We start from the raw sequence: 18,037 nt of genomic DNA, 5'->3' as shown, positions 1-18,037 counted from the left end.
CATTTTTTTTTCCTCATTAATGTACACACAGCACCCCAATTGTTGACATTGTTGGAGATTTATTAAAAAAGAAAAACTGAAATATCACATACATGGTCCTAAGTATTCAGACCCTTTGCTCAGTATTTAGTAGAAGCACCCTTTTGATCTAATACAGCCATGAGTCTTTTTGGGAAAGATGCAACAAGTTTTTCACACCTGGATTTGGGGTTCCTCTGCCATTCCTCCTTGCAGATCCTCTCCAGTTCTGTCAGGTTGGATGGTAAACGTTGGTGGACAGCCATTTTTAGGTCTCTCCGGAGATGCTCAATTGGGTTTAAGTCAGGGCTCTGGCTGGGCCATTCAAGAACAGTCACGGAGTTGTTGTGAAGCCACTCCTTCGTTATTTTAGCTGTGTGCTTAGGGTCATTGTCTTTTTGGAATGTAAACCTTCGGCCCAGTCTGAGGTCCTGAGCACTCTGGAGAAGGTTTTCGTCCAGGATATCCCTGTACTTGGCCGCATTCATCTTTCCTTCAATTGCAACCAGTCGTCCTGTCCCTGCAGCTGAAAAACACCCCCACAGCATGATGCTGCCACCACCATGCTTCACTGTTGGGACTGTATTGGACAGGTGATGAGCAGTGCCTGGTTTTCTCCACACATACCGCTTAGAATTAAGGCCAAAAAGTTCTATCTTGGTCTCATCAGACCAGAGAATCTTATTTCTCACCATCTTGTGGTCCTTCAGGTGTTTTTTTGTGTCTTGCACTGAGGAGAGGCTTCCGTCGGGCCACTCTGCCATAAAGCCCCGACTGATGGAGGGCTGCAGTGATGGTTGACTTTCTACAACTTTCTCCCATCTCCCGACTGCATCTCTGGAGCTCAGCCACAGTGATCTTTGGGTTCTTCTTTACCTCTCTCACCAAGGCTCTTCTCCCCCGATAGCTCAGTTTGGCCGGACGGCCAGCTCTAAGAAGGGTTCTGGTCGTCCCAAACGTCATCCATTTAAGGATTATGGAGGCCACTGTGCTCTTAGGAACCTTAAGTACAGCAGAATTTTTTTTTTTGTAACCTTGGCCAGATCTGTGCCTTGCCACAATTCTGTCTCTGAGCTCTTCAGGCAGTTCCTTTGACCTCATGATTCTCATTTGCTCTGACATGCACTGTGAGCTGTAAGGTCTTATATAGACAGGTGTGTGGCTTTCCTAATTAAGTCCAATCAGTATAATCAAACACAGCTGGACTCAAATGAAGGTGTAGAACCATCTCAAGGATGATCCGAATGAAATGGACAGCACCTGAGTTAAATATATAAGTGTCACAGCAAAGGGTCTGAATACTTAGGACCATGTGATATTTCAGTTTTTCTTTTTTAATAAATCTTCAAAAATGTCAACAATTCTGTGTTTTTCTGTCAATATGGGGTGCTGTGTGTACATTAATGAGGAAAAAAAATTACTTAAATGATTTTAGCAAATGGCTGCATTATAACAAAGAGTGAAAAATTTAAGGGGGTCTGAATACTTTCCGTACCCACTGTATATATATATATATATATATATAGTTACTAATATTACTAATTTTGTGCATATGTAAACAGGTTTGGTCATCAAGTCTGACACTCTGAAGGCTATTGGCTGAAAAAAAGAAAACCGAAGGCAAAAAATCTGAGCCAAAACTAAGAGTCTCAGTTGAAATCGAGAGAGAATCCACTCACGGATCCACAGTCACATCTGTCCCTGGAGTCTGTGGAAGATCAGGCCAAACACTCATCTTATTATCTAATTAATTATTTACTCAGCTACATCTGCTTTATCAGCAAGACCGATGCTGACAGATGGGCCATGATATGAAATCAATGATGGATACTAATGGTACAGTTCTTCTTTACATCCACACATTAATCGACGAGAAGTTCAGACATAGTATTTTGCATTCTAAAAAGTGAATTGACAGTCATTAAAATTATGCAAAAACAGAGAAACTGTCTTGGAAAATTTTTATTTTTTTAAAATGTAATTTTTAAAAAATACTTTATTTAGTTAGATGTACCATTTGGACTCCATTTTGGGGGAAAATTGTTTTCTTGTCCCGATTTAGGGGTAAAGGACCTGACAACTGCTAGACATCCATCATCTCCCCGCAGGCTCTGGAGGTAATTTGGTTTGGTTTCTGCTGTGAGGATAGCCAACATGATTGGTGGAGAACAGATGTAGGAGAAGATGATTGGATCAGAGGGAGAGTGAGAGGAGGGATGTCTGACACTGCTGTTATGATTATAATTGTACCTGGCCCTCATAGGCACACTTAGCATTTATGACTAATAATGCATGCATGCATTCAAATCAGCACATTTATGCATACATTTTCTCTCTCTCTAGGGCTGTAGATAAAACACTGTTTGCTGTTTAACCCACATTAGATACAGACACACATCCAAGCTCATGAGGCTTGTGCAGAATTCAGGACTGAATTGGGCCTGAATTGAAGTTGCAGACAGGATGCAGAAAATTCTTTTAAATTTAAAGTAGAATTCAAATGGATTATGTACATTACCATTCAGGTCTGGTCAGATTTTTTAAACAATTTTTTCAAAAGAAGTCTCATCAAGATGAAAAAACAAACAAAACAAAAAACAAGAAAAACAGGAAAATTTTGAAATATTGCAATTTAAGATAACTTGCTTCTATTTTAATATACTGTAAAATATCATTTATTCCTGTGATGCAAAGCTGAATTTTCAGCATCATTACTCCAATCGTCAGTGTCACATCATTCTAGAAATCATTCTAATATGCTGATTTACTGCTCAGGAAACATTTCTGATTATTATCAATGATGAAAAAGGTTTTGCTACTTCATTTTTGAGGAAACCTTTTTCATCAGGATTTTTTGATGAATAGAAAGTTCAGATGAACACCATTTATTTGCAATAATAACATGTAACATTATCAATGTATTTACTGTCACTTTTGATTAATTTAATGCGTCCTTGCTGAATAAAAGTATACATTTCTTTAAAACCCCAAACTGACCCCAAACTTTTGAACTTTATTTTAAATGAACATTCCAATTTGCCCCAAATTATTCTGAAAACAATGTAATGTAACATTCTAGTACTGCAAGGCAAATGCAACATCTGTTTTGCTGACTGTTAATTGTGTTGACAGTCTTCTACATATCAGAATAAATTGGCATAATTAGTAATAATAATAATAATATATATATATATATATATATATATATATATATATATATATAGCTGATATCCACTATGCAGTTAAAGAAAGGTGATAAATTTAAATTTTTCCACATGCTGAGGTAAACACACACTAAAATTATGCAGTAAACATTAGGCCTAATTAAACATCATAAGATACATAAAACACAAATCTATAACTACTAATGAAAAAAAAAAAACTTACAAAATTATAATTATTTACATTTTAAAGAAATACAGTCAATTGTAAGTGTCACGCAAGGAGTTATGGGAATGTCAGTTAATGGTTTCCCACAGTAAATATAACTTGCCATTAACCAGTCAGCGTTTTACAGTCTTTTACCGTTGGCCTTAATACGATATGCACGTGTTTGACGGGCATGTAGTTTTTGGCGTGCATCCTTACCCCTGTCGCCTCTGGCTTGCTCAGCGATTATCGTCAATTTGATTTCGCAGATACTATTTAAACTAAACTGATCTAGACAATGACATCTCTGAACTCAATAATGAAATGCCTTTAACTGAAAATTGAGTGTTTAATCTTATTATTATACATTACTGACACTCTATCCTCCAGTTTGATACTGTTAAGTGCTTTGACACAATCTGTATTGTTAAAAGCGCTATATAAATAAAGGTGACATTTAAAACGCATTTGCGTCCATATAATACGCACCTATCCCACACCCTTAAAGCACGCCAAAGTCCATTTCTGTGTATAAATAGTATACCAAATAGAAACAAAATCGTGCCATTCAAACGCTCATTCATGTGATATTCTCTCTAGATAAGACTTTCTCAATTGGATTGAAGCCGGGTGATATTTGAAAAAAAAGTCAAATGTTGTAGCCGCCTCGTTTTCATACGCTTAGTGCTGTATGATCTCGTTATACAAAGGAGTTATGATCTGTAAGCAACATTTTCTGCTAATATGTGAAGTGTTGAAGGTTTAGCTGTCCCGAGCCAGAGGTCCGTGTGAGTTCAGGAGGTAAGATGTGCTCGGCTCAAACGCGCACTGACATCTCACCTTCCGATAGTCAGCAGAGTCTTTTAAGATCCTCCCCAACCCGTCACACCGCTCTGCCTTCACTTAATGGACTGCTTTTCTTCAAAGCATCTGCCTGTCTGCCCGTCGCTATCTCTATTTCATTACTAGCCCTCTGATCGCTCTCCCTTCGCCGAAGCGTCACGCGCTGTATTTCAAGCGCAACGCGCTCGATCTCGTTAAAATCATGCCTTGGTTTTTGGAGGCTGAGCATGTAGTTTTTCTGTCATGCCAGCTTGAACCACCTGCTATTTGTGCGTCAGTATTTTCTCTATACATTTCATGAGCCGTTCGCGATGAATAAGACAAATAAATAAATGTGTAAATTGCGCGTAAATAAAAGTTTTATTGGTGTCCTCAAATAAATGGCTCAAAAGTCACATCTTAATAGGCACACATTCCTAGTCTTGTTGGCAAACAAACAATTGCAGAAAGAGATTCGAGGGAATTTAATACACAAATGGGCTATAAGACGTGTAACCTTTTTAAGGCATTTAAAACATTTTGTTAAATAAGACTTAAATAATGTTTACAGACACCTTCACTCCTAACAAAACCCATTTAAAACTAGGTTTAAAACTTTCAAGGTTTTGACCAAGATTTTTATTAATCTAGCATCGCAACAACGTTTCCTGAAACACTTTCACTTTAAGTGAACGGGCCAAAAAAGGAAAAAACAAACAAACAATAGAAACCGTACTCCTAAAAATTTAAGAAATACAATTTTAAATAATTAGGTCTCTGTGGACCATAAACTATGATTATTATTATAATTTTTTTAGCAATTTGTATATCTGTTACAAATATATACATATACAAAAGTATATGTTTGGTCCATTTACAGAAAAAGCTAAAACATTTTTTTTTTTTTTTTAGAATTTTTTGAGGTCTTAAAGTTATCTGACAAGGACTAACTCAAGGCATAAAACTCAAATTGTATTTGTCAAACTTACACACTGCTCTGAGAACATGCATGCATCTATAGCAAATCGATTGGTTCTGGTTCCCGGATCATCCAGGTCTAATGTCGTGACCCGGGGCCACCTGCTCGGGTAAGCGGGGGAATTTGCTATGCATCCCCGCGCAAAGACGAGCTGACACCGCGGGCTGCATTTGCTGCTTCGCACATAAGCGATCTGAAAACGCAGCGCTATTTTTGTTGTTAATTTGCTCCGTGTTAGGGCAGCCGTTCACGTCTCGGTCAGCCTTCCCTGATACTATACTCCCGTTTGTTGCTCTAAAGGTTCCCCTGTCTCATCGCGTTAGCGTCCAGATGCCCGTGAACTGTGAATGCACCGCGCAAGGGGAGATGAAGCTCTGCCGCTCTGGTCCTATAATCTTACTGACAGAGGAGAACAGCACAATGATACATTTATGATTCTATTAAAATAAAGCTTAAAGACAAATGTAAAATAATAACAACAAAAAAAAAAATAAAAAAAAATCATACACTCGTTTTATTTAAATAATATTTATTATAATAATAACATTTGCCAAATCAAGTCAAACTAAATATTGTTACTGCAAATAGCCCTACATATAGCACAAATATTACTGCACGTCTTTACCTCGTTTTCCTCCAGCTTCCCGCGTGTCCCGAGATTCTGTGAGAAGCAAGTGGATGCGTCTGGAAACTCAAATGGGCGTAAAGCCTCTCTGGCCGTCTAAAAAAATCATCTCTTCTTTTTCTAGATTCCGAGATCCCATGAATAATTAATACACGCGGACAAAGGTATTAGAAGCTATTTTAATGCAATCCATATTTAGATCTAAATAACAAAAACTGTCCAGAATATAGTCTTAAAATTGGACTGACAACGCTGTGTGCTATTTTTGATTTGCACACTGTACATTTTACATTTTATTATGCTTGGTTTAATTATTATGCTTAGCCTAAGGCATATTTTATAAATCAATTTATCTTTTAAACAAATGCTTTAACAAAAAATAAGTTTCAACACAGGTAAGTCTTGATTTTAGCCTAATTGCCCATGTTTAACTTAATTACTCACACTTTTAAGGAAAAGTGTGAATTTGAGTTCAAACTTGATATTTGAAATGAAGACATGTTATGGGTTGCATGACGCAACCAAAGCCATTTTTATGTTTTCAAGTAAGATTTCCGGACTTTAATCTTGTAAGGGTTGTTATTTTAAATAAAACAGACACCGGCTGCCCTTATGAACTTTTATTTAGGCCTAATAATGTTTGGAGTCTTCGATCTTAACTTTTTCTGCGTTTTCTAATCCTAAGATTGATTGTGTATTTAATCATTCTTTACTAATTTAATGACAATGAGAACGCGTAAACTCGCAACGAGTCTTTGTTTGTCTTTTTGGTAACATAAGAGCATATAATAAAAACATATAATGACATGACATAAGCATTAAGTAACATATTTTAACCGATTTGAGTGAAACATCTAGAAACAGCAAGAAGTTTAGCAAACGGAGGACAGGTGTGATAGTTCACTCATGGTCAGGACGCATTAACCAAGAGCAGAAGTCTGTTGGCGGATTCTGCGGCTAGTAAAGGGTTTCTATAGCAAAAGCAGCAGATGCTGGGGTTCAGGTGATGCGATGTGAACTATTCAACCTGCGAGAAAATCGCAGTAATGGATCGGACAACTTTGTGTGCGCGTCCTCTTTGCAGGTTTTGTTTTAATCAGATCAGTCTTGTTCAGACGCGCTGACGGCAAACAAGCTTTGCCTAAATCTATGGCAGAGGATCATGCAATTGCCATTTTTGTGTTCAACATGTTGCGCATTTATTTGCCAGGATGTTCCATACGCACATCCACTTTTTAAAATCTTGTCGCCTATATTTAAAAGACTGCATGCAATGTAACATTAAAAAGTTGACTCCAGCTCCGTAATTCGTGGTCCATGCATGCCTGTTCTCTCTGCGTAATTAGTCCATTTTCACTGAGAGCATGTGTTGTGAAATCACTCCTAAAATCCACCGCGCATCGGGCACTGCCAGGAGACATTTTGTGCCCTGGTCGGGCTCCTCTGCCCAGGCGGGCACACGTGAAAGCGCTGCCACTGATACATCAAAACAAAAGCAATCTGAGCAGACGTCCCGGAGATGCACCGTCACAGGCCTCCACAGAGCCAATGAGTTTCCAGTGTAACTCCATTCTTCCCCTCCGCTTCCGGCACACTGCGCTCTACAATTCTCATGGAATATTAATGCTCTGCCTTGTTGATGCGTAATTTTTCTTATTCATAAACTTTCCCTGTGCAATTCAGTTGTCATAAACAAGCAAGAGTTCTTTCTTGATCTGAATAATCTAATTCCACACTGAAACAATTAGGAAAAATACTAAAACGTAACCCTCAGGTTGTATTTGACAGAGCCCCAAGAATCAAGAATTTCAGAATCAACTCTTAAAATATTTGGGCAAAGGTTCTTTGCTGGCACTGATGATTCCACAAAGAACCTTTAACATCCACATAATCTTTGCATTCCACGAAAGTTTCTTTAGATTTTTAAAACGTTTCCCCGACTAATAAAAAATTGTCTTTTTAAGAACTGTTCACTGAAAGGTTCTTTGTGAAACAAAAATATTTCTTCTATGGAACTGTTGCGAAAACCCTTCTTTGGAAATTCTATTTATTCTTTATATTAAGAGTGTATATAAGACATGATGAATAATATCTCTATGTTGGGTTGTGAAAACGTCAAAATAAAACATACAAAACAATTAAAGCAAACATTAAGAAAATGTTAATGTTAAAACTTTAATATTATACATGTTAAACATTAAGAAAAACATTTACAATAGGACAATACCTAGGTCACTTTTTCAGAACTCTTCACTCAATTCTTCTCACCAACTTTCATTTTGCCACAGCAGTTAATTTTGTATACAAAATGCATGAAAACTTCCAAAATGCTTCATATGCGTCTCAAATAATCTTCTTTCCATAAAACTAGTCAAGGTTGTCACCCAACAAACACACACTGTCACTAATAAAACAATGACCTAAAACATAATAACAGATAGCATTAAAATGTTTTCTTTTGTAAAATCTCTTTACAAAACAAGAATAACAGCTCTGTATAGAATTCACTGCTTTATGTTATATGGTTCATGTTTACAGCATTATTCCTAAACTGAGACTAACACCTGTGTAGACGTTCAGCTACATCTAATTGTTTTGATAGTACTTCATTTTTTGGATTTTAAATATATTTCAATAAGGTATTGCTGTAGAAATGTAGCAGATTAAAGTCTAATATTATGTTATGTATTGAGAAATAGACCCTATTGTAGCAAGAACTGTAATATGGTTATACTGATCTAGATATAGGCCCTCTAAGATCATGCAGACACTGAGTACATGTCTATTGTGTCTTTTTGGGAGTGTGTTTGGTCGCAGCACGAACACACGCATTCACGCTCCCACCTCCAGCACGCTTGCAGGCGAGACCTCATTATATATACATGATCAATTTTTAATCTGCTCCATAGAAACTGAATTGCTACCATGCACTCTCAAAGCCAACATCTAAATTTCATGCAGGTAATTGAGATAAAACCAAAATGCAGGGCGGTTCGTCTCCGTTACCCTCCGCTCGTCAAAAATACATTTCCGTGTGGCAGAAACGAGGATGGGTGTTAGATAGTGCTAGACTGTGATTTTTAAGAAGAGACCAGTCATACCTGCCATCAAACACAGCGAAAGCTGAATTTGAGACAATAACCGGCCCTACTGGTAATAAAATAGCGTAGGCCTAGTTTGATTACAGTCATTTTATAAATGCACACAACAGATAGTTAAATCTAAATTTTAGGATGCATAATGTTCTACAGCAGTGTGCAAAATAAACTCTAATCTGTTTCATGCACAGCTCTTTTTGAGCAAAACTAGCTTGTATTTGTAGCACTGGACAAAATCCAGTCAGAATGATCAAGAGTAATCAGATCCGAGACAAATATTAAACAAACAGATGGAGAATATTTGAGTTTGTGTGCACAAAGCTGTAATTATACATATCATGATCATATTATTTGCATAATAATAGGCTGAATTCTTCCACTAGAGGGTGCAGGTGCAGTTGAACTTTTGACTTCTGCACTAATATGCTAAAGGCGCTCTATACTTAAGATCTTGGTTACTACTTAAGACGATTAAATCAAAGCCGTGCATTAATAATATTCCAAATAAACTGAATTTGAATGCAAGCTCACAGTGAAAAACGTCAGACACATCTGTTTCCGTCAAGTGATGACAGACTCTGCGTTGTTTACAGGCCCTGAGGCGGTGTTCACTTCCCACACACACACACACACACACACACACACACACACACTGCATGTCGAAGTCACTTAGAGGTCATGTGATTCTGGTTGTTTTGGGCACCTCACCTGAGCCCAGTGAGTTTGCCATTATGCATAACCGCATACACACACATTTTTTAAAACCATGTATCTGACCTTACTTTTGACCTGTAGCGGGTGATGCCTCACCGACTGACAGCAAGTGATAATCAAAGAAAGAGAAAGTGAACGAGACAAATAGAAATGAAGAGAACAGTGTCACCTAGTGTTCACTGGACTGCAGTTCAATAAACGAGCGCAATAAATAAGGTTAGTGCACCCATATGAAATTTTTCATTTTTTAAATTCCAAACCTGATATTTTTTTTCCTGTAGATTTTTTTATTATTATTATTGCCTTGCAATAAGCAGACATGAAATCATTATAAAAAATATAAAGGCTTTTACAGCAAAAAATAAACACTGATGTTTTGATGATTTCAGTATGATTTGCATTTTTGCCCTTAACCATATAAAGCTTTATCATATTTGATACACAGATTTCTATAGTCTCTAAATTATCAACATGATCAAAACTTTGGTGAACAAGATTGTTGAACACAATCTACTACATGCCTCCTGTCATCTGATTGATACTTTTTTTTTTTTAAGCAAATAAAAGGCCTTATAATCACCTTCAGGTCGTGGATGGATGGTGGTAATTTTTATAAAGTAAACATAGAATAACCTTTATATTGTTAGTTAAAAAAACTCCAAGACTGAACATATTAAAGTCTTATTAGTGCGTCATCTTGTGCTTGTCCTGCAACAACCTCCTTCAAAATATCAAGCCGTTTGCTACATGAGTGGGTATCACTGGAAAAATACTCACAGATGACTGTAGTCTGAAAAATATATAAATGTGTGTGTTGTCTGTAACTTCACATCTCCTCCAGACAGATTTAATTTTTCCAGGTTCGTTAGTTTTAAAAAAATAGTAGCAAAAACCTTCTGTATGTTTTATTATATATATATATATATATATATATATATATATATATATATATATATGGGAATGCATTTTTAATGAAAGCAGTTCTCTTAGCTGTAAATGTCAATGCAAATGGTCACTGGGACATTTCACTGTCATTGAAATTGATTAAAAATGATTAACTAATGAACTTTTGATTTACTTCTCACATCATTAACATTTGAGCCCCCTCATATTTTCTGCATATATTTTACGGTGAATGTGGGTGTATTGCAGTGACTTTTCACATCTTAATTCACTCCTAAGAATATCTGCATCATGACATTTTCATCACCTGCTGAACTGAAATGAGTGTGTCAGATAAAGGAGACATACAAAATGTGCAGAGCAGTATAGGACCACGATTAAAAGGGTGATTCTCTGAATTGGGTGCCTTTTGGGTAATACCTTTTTTTTTTATATACCGTAAATAGTTATATTTCTGATCATTTCATGTGATAGTGGATTAGTCAAACCTTTAAGAAAATACATTTTCCCACCTCAGGCATGAAATTCTAATCGATATTGAGTGTTTTTTCTTACTGAAAGTTGTTTTGGAGTTCAACCCCGTCACAGACCACTTGGACCCTGTTTAAATATTATTTAAAAAGATTTTTCAAGTTAATTTTTGTAGAAGCTTTTCAATGAGATGTCCCTTGTTTGATATCATTTATTGCATGTAGAATTTTATTTTTAAATACTCACCATTTGAATACCAAATCAGGTCATGAAAACTGCATCTAACATTGGTCTTCATATCTTATCACAAAATATGCATTAACATTAGGATTTAATTAGGCTTTCATATTTTTTCCGACTGTCCTGTAAATTCTGCACACAGCAAAACAAACATTGACCTAATTTGTCTTCTTATCACGAAAATATTAATAAAAACTGTCAAATAACAGGGTTGAACTCTGCATAACGGGGTTGAAAATGATAACAGGGTTGAAGTGATGATCATTATTTCAATATAGTATGGATTTCTTACCTGTAAAATTAATGATATCACATTCAATAACATTTTATTTTATTAAAGTTGGCAAAAACAAACAAACATTTTAGTAAGTATTTAACATTAAATCAAAAGCATTAAGCATTAATTAATCACTAACATCAATCGATCTTTCCATTTGGTCCAAAAAATCATAAAATACCATAATTGATTATTTCTGACAGTTCACATTACAATACAACAAGTCTACAATTGAGTAATCTACTAAGAAGTGTCAAACTTTCAACCCTGTCACAACGATTCAACCCTGTTATAATAAAAAATGTGACGGGGTTGAAGTTTTTGGCTAACAGTAGCTAAAACAGTTAGCTTAGCTAAGACAGTAGTACCACATGGCATTTAGGACATCATAAAATTTTAATGTTTTGCAAAACTATTATTTAATTCTTCTTAAACCGTTGTTTACTATCATTTAGTCATATAACAGAGTTGAAATGTTGAGCCTGACAATCTTAATCTGACAGTGAAAAACATGAAATATAGGTAAGAAAAGATACTGACACTTGCCTTTCTTTGCAGCATGTTCTTCAAGAGACTTGTGTGATGTCACTGCCTGGATGTGATGCCACAGGGATTGATCCATTATTTTTATAGGGGGGTAAATAGTATGGCGTGACGGGGTTGAAAACAAACTGGAGGACATGTATAAATATTGCAATTTCATATATAATTAATGCATTTTTATATATATATGTATATTTTAGTCAAAGTAGACCAACATATGATTATATTAGCAGCAACATTTTGGTATAAATTGCACTTTTTATTTGTTTGATATTCAATGAAAATGTAATGATGGTTAGTGAGGACATGCAAACATGCTTGTTGTCTACTACTTAGGCAACCCATTATATTTAAAAAACAAACAAAAAAAAAGCAATTGTGTTGCATTATAATGCAAAGGCACCTGGTTCTATTAATTGACAGCGTTAAAATACATTTTGTGATTTCCTTCAATTGAAAATCTTTGAAGTAAGTTTGGGGGACTTGAAGGGCACCCAATTCAGAGAATCACCCAAAACCCACTGACATAAAACATTGATCAATACATTGAGGACCTTTCACATGCTTGGTCATTAGGAAGTGTAATTTTCACATGAAAATGATTCAGAATGATTGTGAATAACTGAAACTTGGAACCCAGCATTTTTTTCCTCACATATTTCAACACTAGAAAAATGTGCTTAGGACTTGTCTCTCAGGTCCCTTAGGACTTGTCTCTCAGACGCCAGCGCATTTAGATCAATGCATTTTATACAGAGCGGAGGAAACCTTGTTTTGAGGAAACCTCGCTTGTAGCTCGTTTTCTACATTACTAAAAAAGAAAAGAGGCGTCATTTGTGTATTAAAAACGATTTGCTCGCGAGTTATTGATCCGGAAAAGTCGAATCTGTCAATATCTTGCCAACTTTACCGAACTCCGAGTCCATTCTCTCTCTCAACAATTACTTCCTGTATCTCTCTACTAAAGCTGAATAACAAAGGAAAATAGCCTTAAGTTTAAAAAAAATTTTCAGCTTGACATTTCTCTCTCTGTAGTCCCTTCCTATCAATTTTGCTCCTCCATTTTGACCCCTTCCCACTCTCTCACTTGGCTGTCTGTCACGGCTGGTGGAGCCTCCCTCAGGACGATTGCCACGGTTGCGACGGCGGCGGCTTCTATTGCGGCGCTGGGGCCTGCCCTCCTCTTCTGAGAGAAATGAGCGAAGACAAAGAGAGCATCAGATGCAATGGGACCAATTTATTTTAAATTCATCTTCTGAGGCAGTTCTACGAAATTCCCATCAAGCAAATTTCCTTTGACGATTCTTTATGACCCCAAGGCTTTCCTAATCTTTTCTGATAATGCTCTCCAAGTATACACACACCCCTGTTTTACAAATGTAACTTTTTGCTTAAAATCTGATCAAAGGTTCTGTTGTACAAGAGTAGCTTTCAGTTGCCATTACCTTGGAAATAAATGTGATGTTTTCTCTATTCCTGAGACAATTTTAGCTCATTGAGTGACTAAACGACAAAATAAATCTTTAAAGAGAAAGATGTATTACTACGGTTCAAATGTTTGGGGCTTGTAAAATTTTAAATGAATGATGCATTAAATTGATCAAAAGTGACAGTAAATACTTTTATAATAATATTTTACTTCAAATAAATTGTTCTTTTTAAAGATGCAATAGGTGATTGTCTTCAGAAACATTTTGTGTTATTCTGGTTGAAAGTCTCTTCACATCCTGATAGCAATCATTAAGTTAAGTAGTCTAAATGTATTTATATATTCCGTGGAAGGTGTAGGATTACGAAATGATCGTCCAATTGAAACATTCGGTCCGAGCGATTTAATTGGCTTTAAATGTGTGGCTACCTGCCTGTCAAAGTATGTATTTGCATACCTCTGCGCACCCTGTTCGCGCAGACAGGATACGTCATCAGCACGTTCACGCACGCTGTGCAGACAGAGCGAGAATGGCAGGCAAACATCAACAACCCAATCTTCCTTCCTGGTATTGTAGTACTTTTACTAACTGTGCTATAAAGTTCTCTCACCGGTGAATGACACATGATGTAGCCCAGCGGTTCCCAATTCCAGTCCAGTAAGGGTCCAGTGATGTCCTTCAGATAAGCCAAAACTAGTCTTTCAAATGATTTCATGGCTACAGACGTTAGGGCCACAGGTCTGTAGTCATTAAGTCCAGTAATTTTGGGTTTCTTTGGGACGTGTTCAGGGCGGGTGTGGGGTGATCTTTCAAAACGACAAAAGAACTCGTTTAAGTCGTCTGCCAGGTGTTGATTCTCCAGAGCGCTGGGGGATGGTGTCTTGTAGCTCGTGATGTCCTTCAATCCTAACCACACTGAAGCAGGATCACTGGAAGATAATTTGTTCCTGAGCTTGTCAGAATAATTCCTCTTTGCCGCTCTGATGTTCTTTTCCAGTGTGTATTTGGCCTGTTTGTACAAGACTTTATCCCCCTTTCTGTGAGCATCTTCTTTGGCCTGACGGAGCTGTCTGAGTTTGGCAGTGAACCATGGTTTGTCATTGTTGTAGAATAGATGAGTCCTGGTAGGAATGCACATGTCCTCACAGAAACTGATATAAGATGTTGCACTCTCTGTCAGCTCGTCCAGATCATTTGCAGCAGCTTCAAAAACAGTCCAATCAGTGAGGTCGAAACAGGCTTGTAGATCCCGCTCGTTAGTCCATCTTTTAACAGATCTTAATACAGGCTTCGCAGACTTAAGTTTCTGCCTGTAGGATGGAATAAGATGAACCAAACAGTGATCAGAGAGTCCTAAAGCTGCTCGTGGAACCGAGTGATATGCGTCCTTTATTGTTGTGTAACAGTGATCCAATATATTACTGTCTCTGGTGGGACATGTGATGTGCTGTCTGTATTTTGGCAGTTCACGGGAGAGATTTGCTTTATTAAAGTCCCCAAGAATGATTAAAACAGTGTCCGGGTGTTGTTGCTCACTCTCTGTGATCAGATCAGCGAGTTTCTGTAAAGCTGTGCTCACGTGCGCTTGCGGTGGAATGTAGACACTCACGAGAATGAACGAGCAGAACTCCCGCGGCGAGAACGGCTTGCAGTTAATGAAGAGCGTTTCATAAGTCATAAGAAATAAGTGGGAGTGTTCTTATTTAACACCATGTGTGGCTGAGAGGATTTGCTTCCCTTCCAGATTCCCCTATGACTAATTTCAGCGTCTCATTAAACTCTCCACATGAGTTCTGTGTTGACACTGGACAAGCTACAACAGCCCAATTTCTCACTCACTCACTCACTCACTCACTCACATTGGTTTTTGTGGTTTATGGGGACTCGCCATAGGCGTAATGGTTTTTATACTGAACAAACTGTGTGCTATTGCCCTACACCAACCCTACACCTAAACTTAGCCCTCACAGGAGACTTTGTGCAGTTTTAGATTTTCAAAAAAACACCATTTAGTATGTTTTTTAAGCCTTTTGAATTACGGGGACATAGGCAGTGTCCTCATAAACCACCTTCATATTGTAATACCTCTGTCATACCCATGTCATTATACAAATTTGTGTCCTCATAAACCACATAAACATGCACGCACGCACGCACGCACACACACACACACACACACACACACACACACACACACACACGTTAACCCTGGAGATCCACACATGTCTGTTTCTTTGCATGTTATATTGAAAATGATAATGTTGATGCACACATAAGAAATAAACAGTTTTACGAGGAAATATACCATTTATTTACTTAAATAGGTGTACATCCAATCTTTGCTTTCTATATATATTATATATAGATATATTCATAACTACATTTAGCAGTTTGTCTATAGAAAAAAGTGTTAAAAAAATAAAAATGGTTTTGATTAGTAAAAAATATTGGCATCATTAAACAGGTAGGCTAAATCTGGACAGATTTCACTATGTAATTGCAATAAAACAGCCGATTTTGCTCTTTGGGGAGCTTGAGGTTAAAGGAAGGCAGGTGTGCTCATATGCACTGAGCTTGTCAGTAGGCAGGATTGACGGGGTACAGAGGCTGGCAGGACGTATCGATGGCTTGAGTTGGCTGGTTAAAAGCTTGCGGCTGATGGTGAACCGTGTTAACAGCAGTGTTAATGACCACTAGAGACTGTCGTCGATTCTTCAGCTCTCTCGCCATCTGACACCAGACGCATACTGTGCAGCAGGCCACCACACAGCAGTCCTCCTGTATCGAGCCCTTCATGAAAGACAAAAGAACATCAAACCTAGTCAAACTAAAAAACACGAAACTGAGTAGTCGATAAGGGGAGGGCCTGGGAAGCATTGGCCATTCAAACTTGGGACAATTGTTTAGCCATGCAACATCTAAAAACCCAATGAATTCAGTTTGTAGTACTAAAAGCGAGTTTTTGAGGAATTTCAGTGGGCAAAATAAAGTGTGTGGTTAACATGTTTTGTTCTTCAGTATAATTTAAATACAGCCAAAGCTCAAAGGTAAATGTTGAATTCAGTGTTTATTTTAAAACCCTCAATCTCTCCTTGGGGTCAGTATTTTTTTTTTTTAAAAATGGGTCCCTTCATCCCAGTGGAATAAGATTTTGTGACTTTTCTACATTTTCTATTTATATTCACATAAAAAAAAAACTGGGCTTGATTCGGTTGTTCTGAAGGTATGTATTTTTTTTTTTTACGAATCTGGTATTTGGGGTCAATATGACCCCAATTGAAAATGAATGGGAAAAGCGAAAAAATACGTCTTTTTTTTCCCCCCAAAAAAAAAATAATGAAAAAAAATCTATAAATCTGAAAATTTCCATACAGAAATGAAGGCCTGGTACTAGATCACAAATGCAATGTAGAAAAGACATGCTCACTTACACACACACACACACACACACGCACGCACGCACGCACGCACGCACACACACACACACAAACAAACAAACAAACAAACAAACACACACACACACACACACACACACACACACACACACACACACAGGTATGACTGCCATAGAGAGCATATGTATAGAATTTGGCAAATAAAATCAGCCCTAAATGCAGAACAAAAATATAAAGGGGTGAGAAATAATGCACACACACGCGCGCGCACATACGCACACGCAAACACACAGAGAGGTATGATTATCACAGAGAGCATTTGTTTTGTTATTCGATGTTTACTCTTCACTCCAGTTCATTTATGCATATTGCTGTTGGTTTTATTTACATATGATTTATTAAATTTTTTCTACATTCTAAAATTATTTTTTTTACACGTGGTTCATTAAAATCAATAATATGCAACTATAATCTGACTATAATCTGTCTTGTCCTAGGTGTCTTGTGGCATTTTTCTGTCAAATTTCTGTGGCATTTTGTACAAACAGACATTTCAAAATGCATCAAAAACTACAAAAATTCGACTGTATGAAAGAATATTTATTTTTAATGTATTTTCTAATGTTTATATATACATAGATATACAAAATGCATTGCGCAGTTGGCCACATCCAGTAAAATGAATGGCTCTCTATGGCCCTCTGCTGGTAGAAAACTAGTTCTTTCTTACTGCAAACCTTTTTCAGTTTATCTCTAACCAGTTGATGGCAGAATTCTACACCTAAGACCTAGATCAATATCCAGAAACAACTTAAATTAAATTTGGATTATCCTTTAAGTGTTTTTTTAATAAAAATGTAATATTTCACATTCAAGCTAATGGTATAGTTGAGGATTTTTGTGGTAAATACGTACAAAAGTACTTCATATCTCCCAAAACACAGCATTAATGTATAGATGAGAAGTAAACAAAAAAATGATATATTATTTGTATGATTAAAATGTATATATATTTTTTTACAATTACCTCATCAATTGTTGGGGTCATATGGACCCCCAAATACCACTACAGTAAACAGGAAAAAATAACCATTTGAGGGTTTTAAAGAAATGAGTTTCTATATAAGCACCAGAATGTTTTTCCAGTTCATAA

General features: G+C 36.8%; 1 protein-coding gene across 1 annotated transcript in view; it reads right to left on the bottom strand.

Moving 5' to 3' along the window:
• Positions 1 to 15,780: 15,780 nt before the first annotated feature.
• Positions 15,781 to 18,037, bottom strand: part of LOC306873205 (cornifelin homolog A-like) — a 4,528-nt gene continuing 2,271 nt past the window's right edge. Inside the window, exon 4 of the mRNA XM_079422316.1 lies at positions 15,781 to 16,279. Coding sequence (XP_079278442.1) covers positions 16,067 to 16,279 — 213 coding nt within the window. The 3' untranslated portion in view covers positions 15,781 to 16,066. The remainder of the gene's footprint in view (positions 16,280 to 18,037) is intronic.

This window comes from Barbus barbus (genome assembly GCF_936440315.1).
Source record: "Barbus barbus genome assembly, chromosome: 1".
NCBI lineage: Eukaryota > Metazoa > Chordata > Actinopteri > Cypriniformes > Cyprinidae > Barbus > Barbus barbus.
The sequence above is the reverse complement of the archived record's forward strand: the minus strand, read 5'-3'. Positions and strand labels throughout refer to the sequence as shown.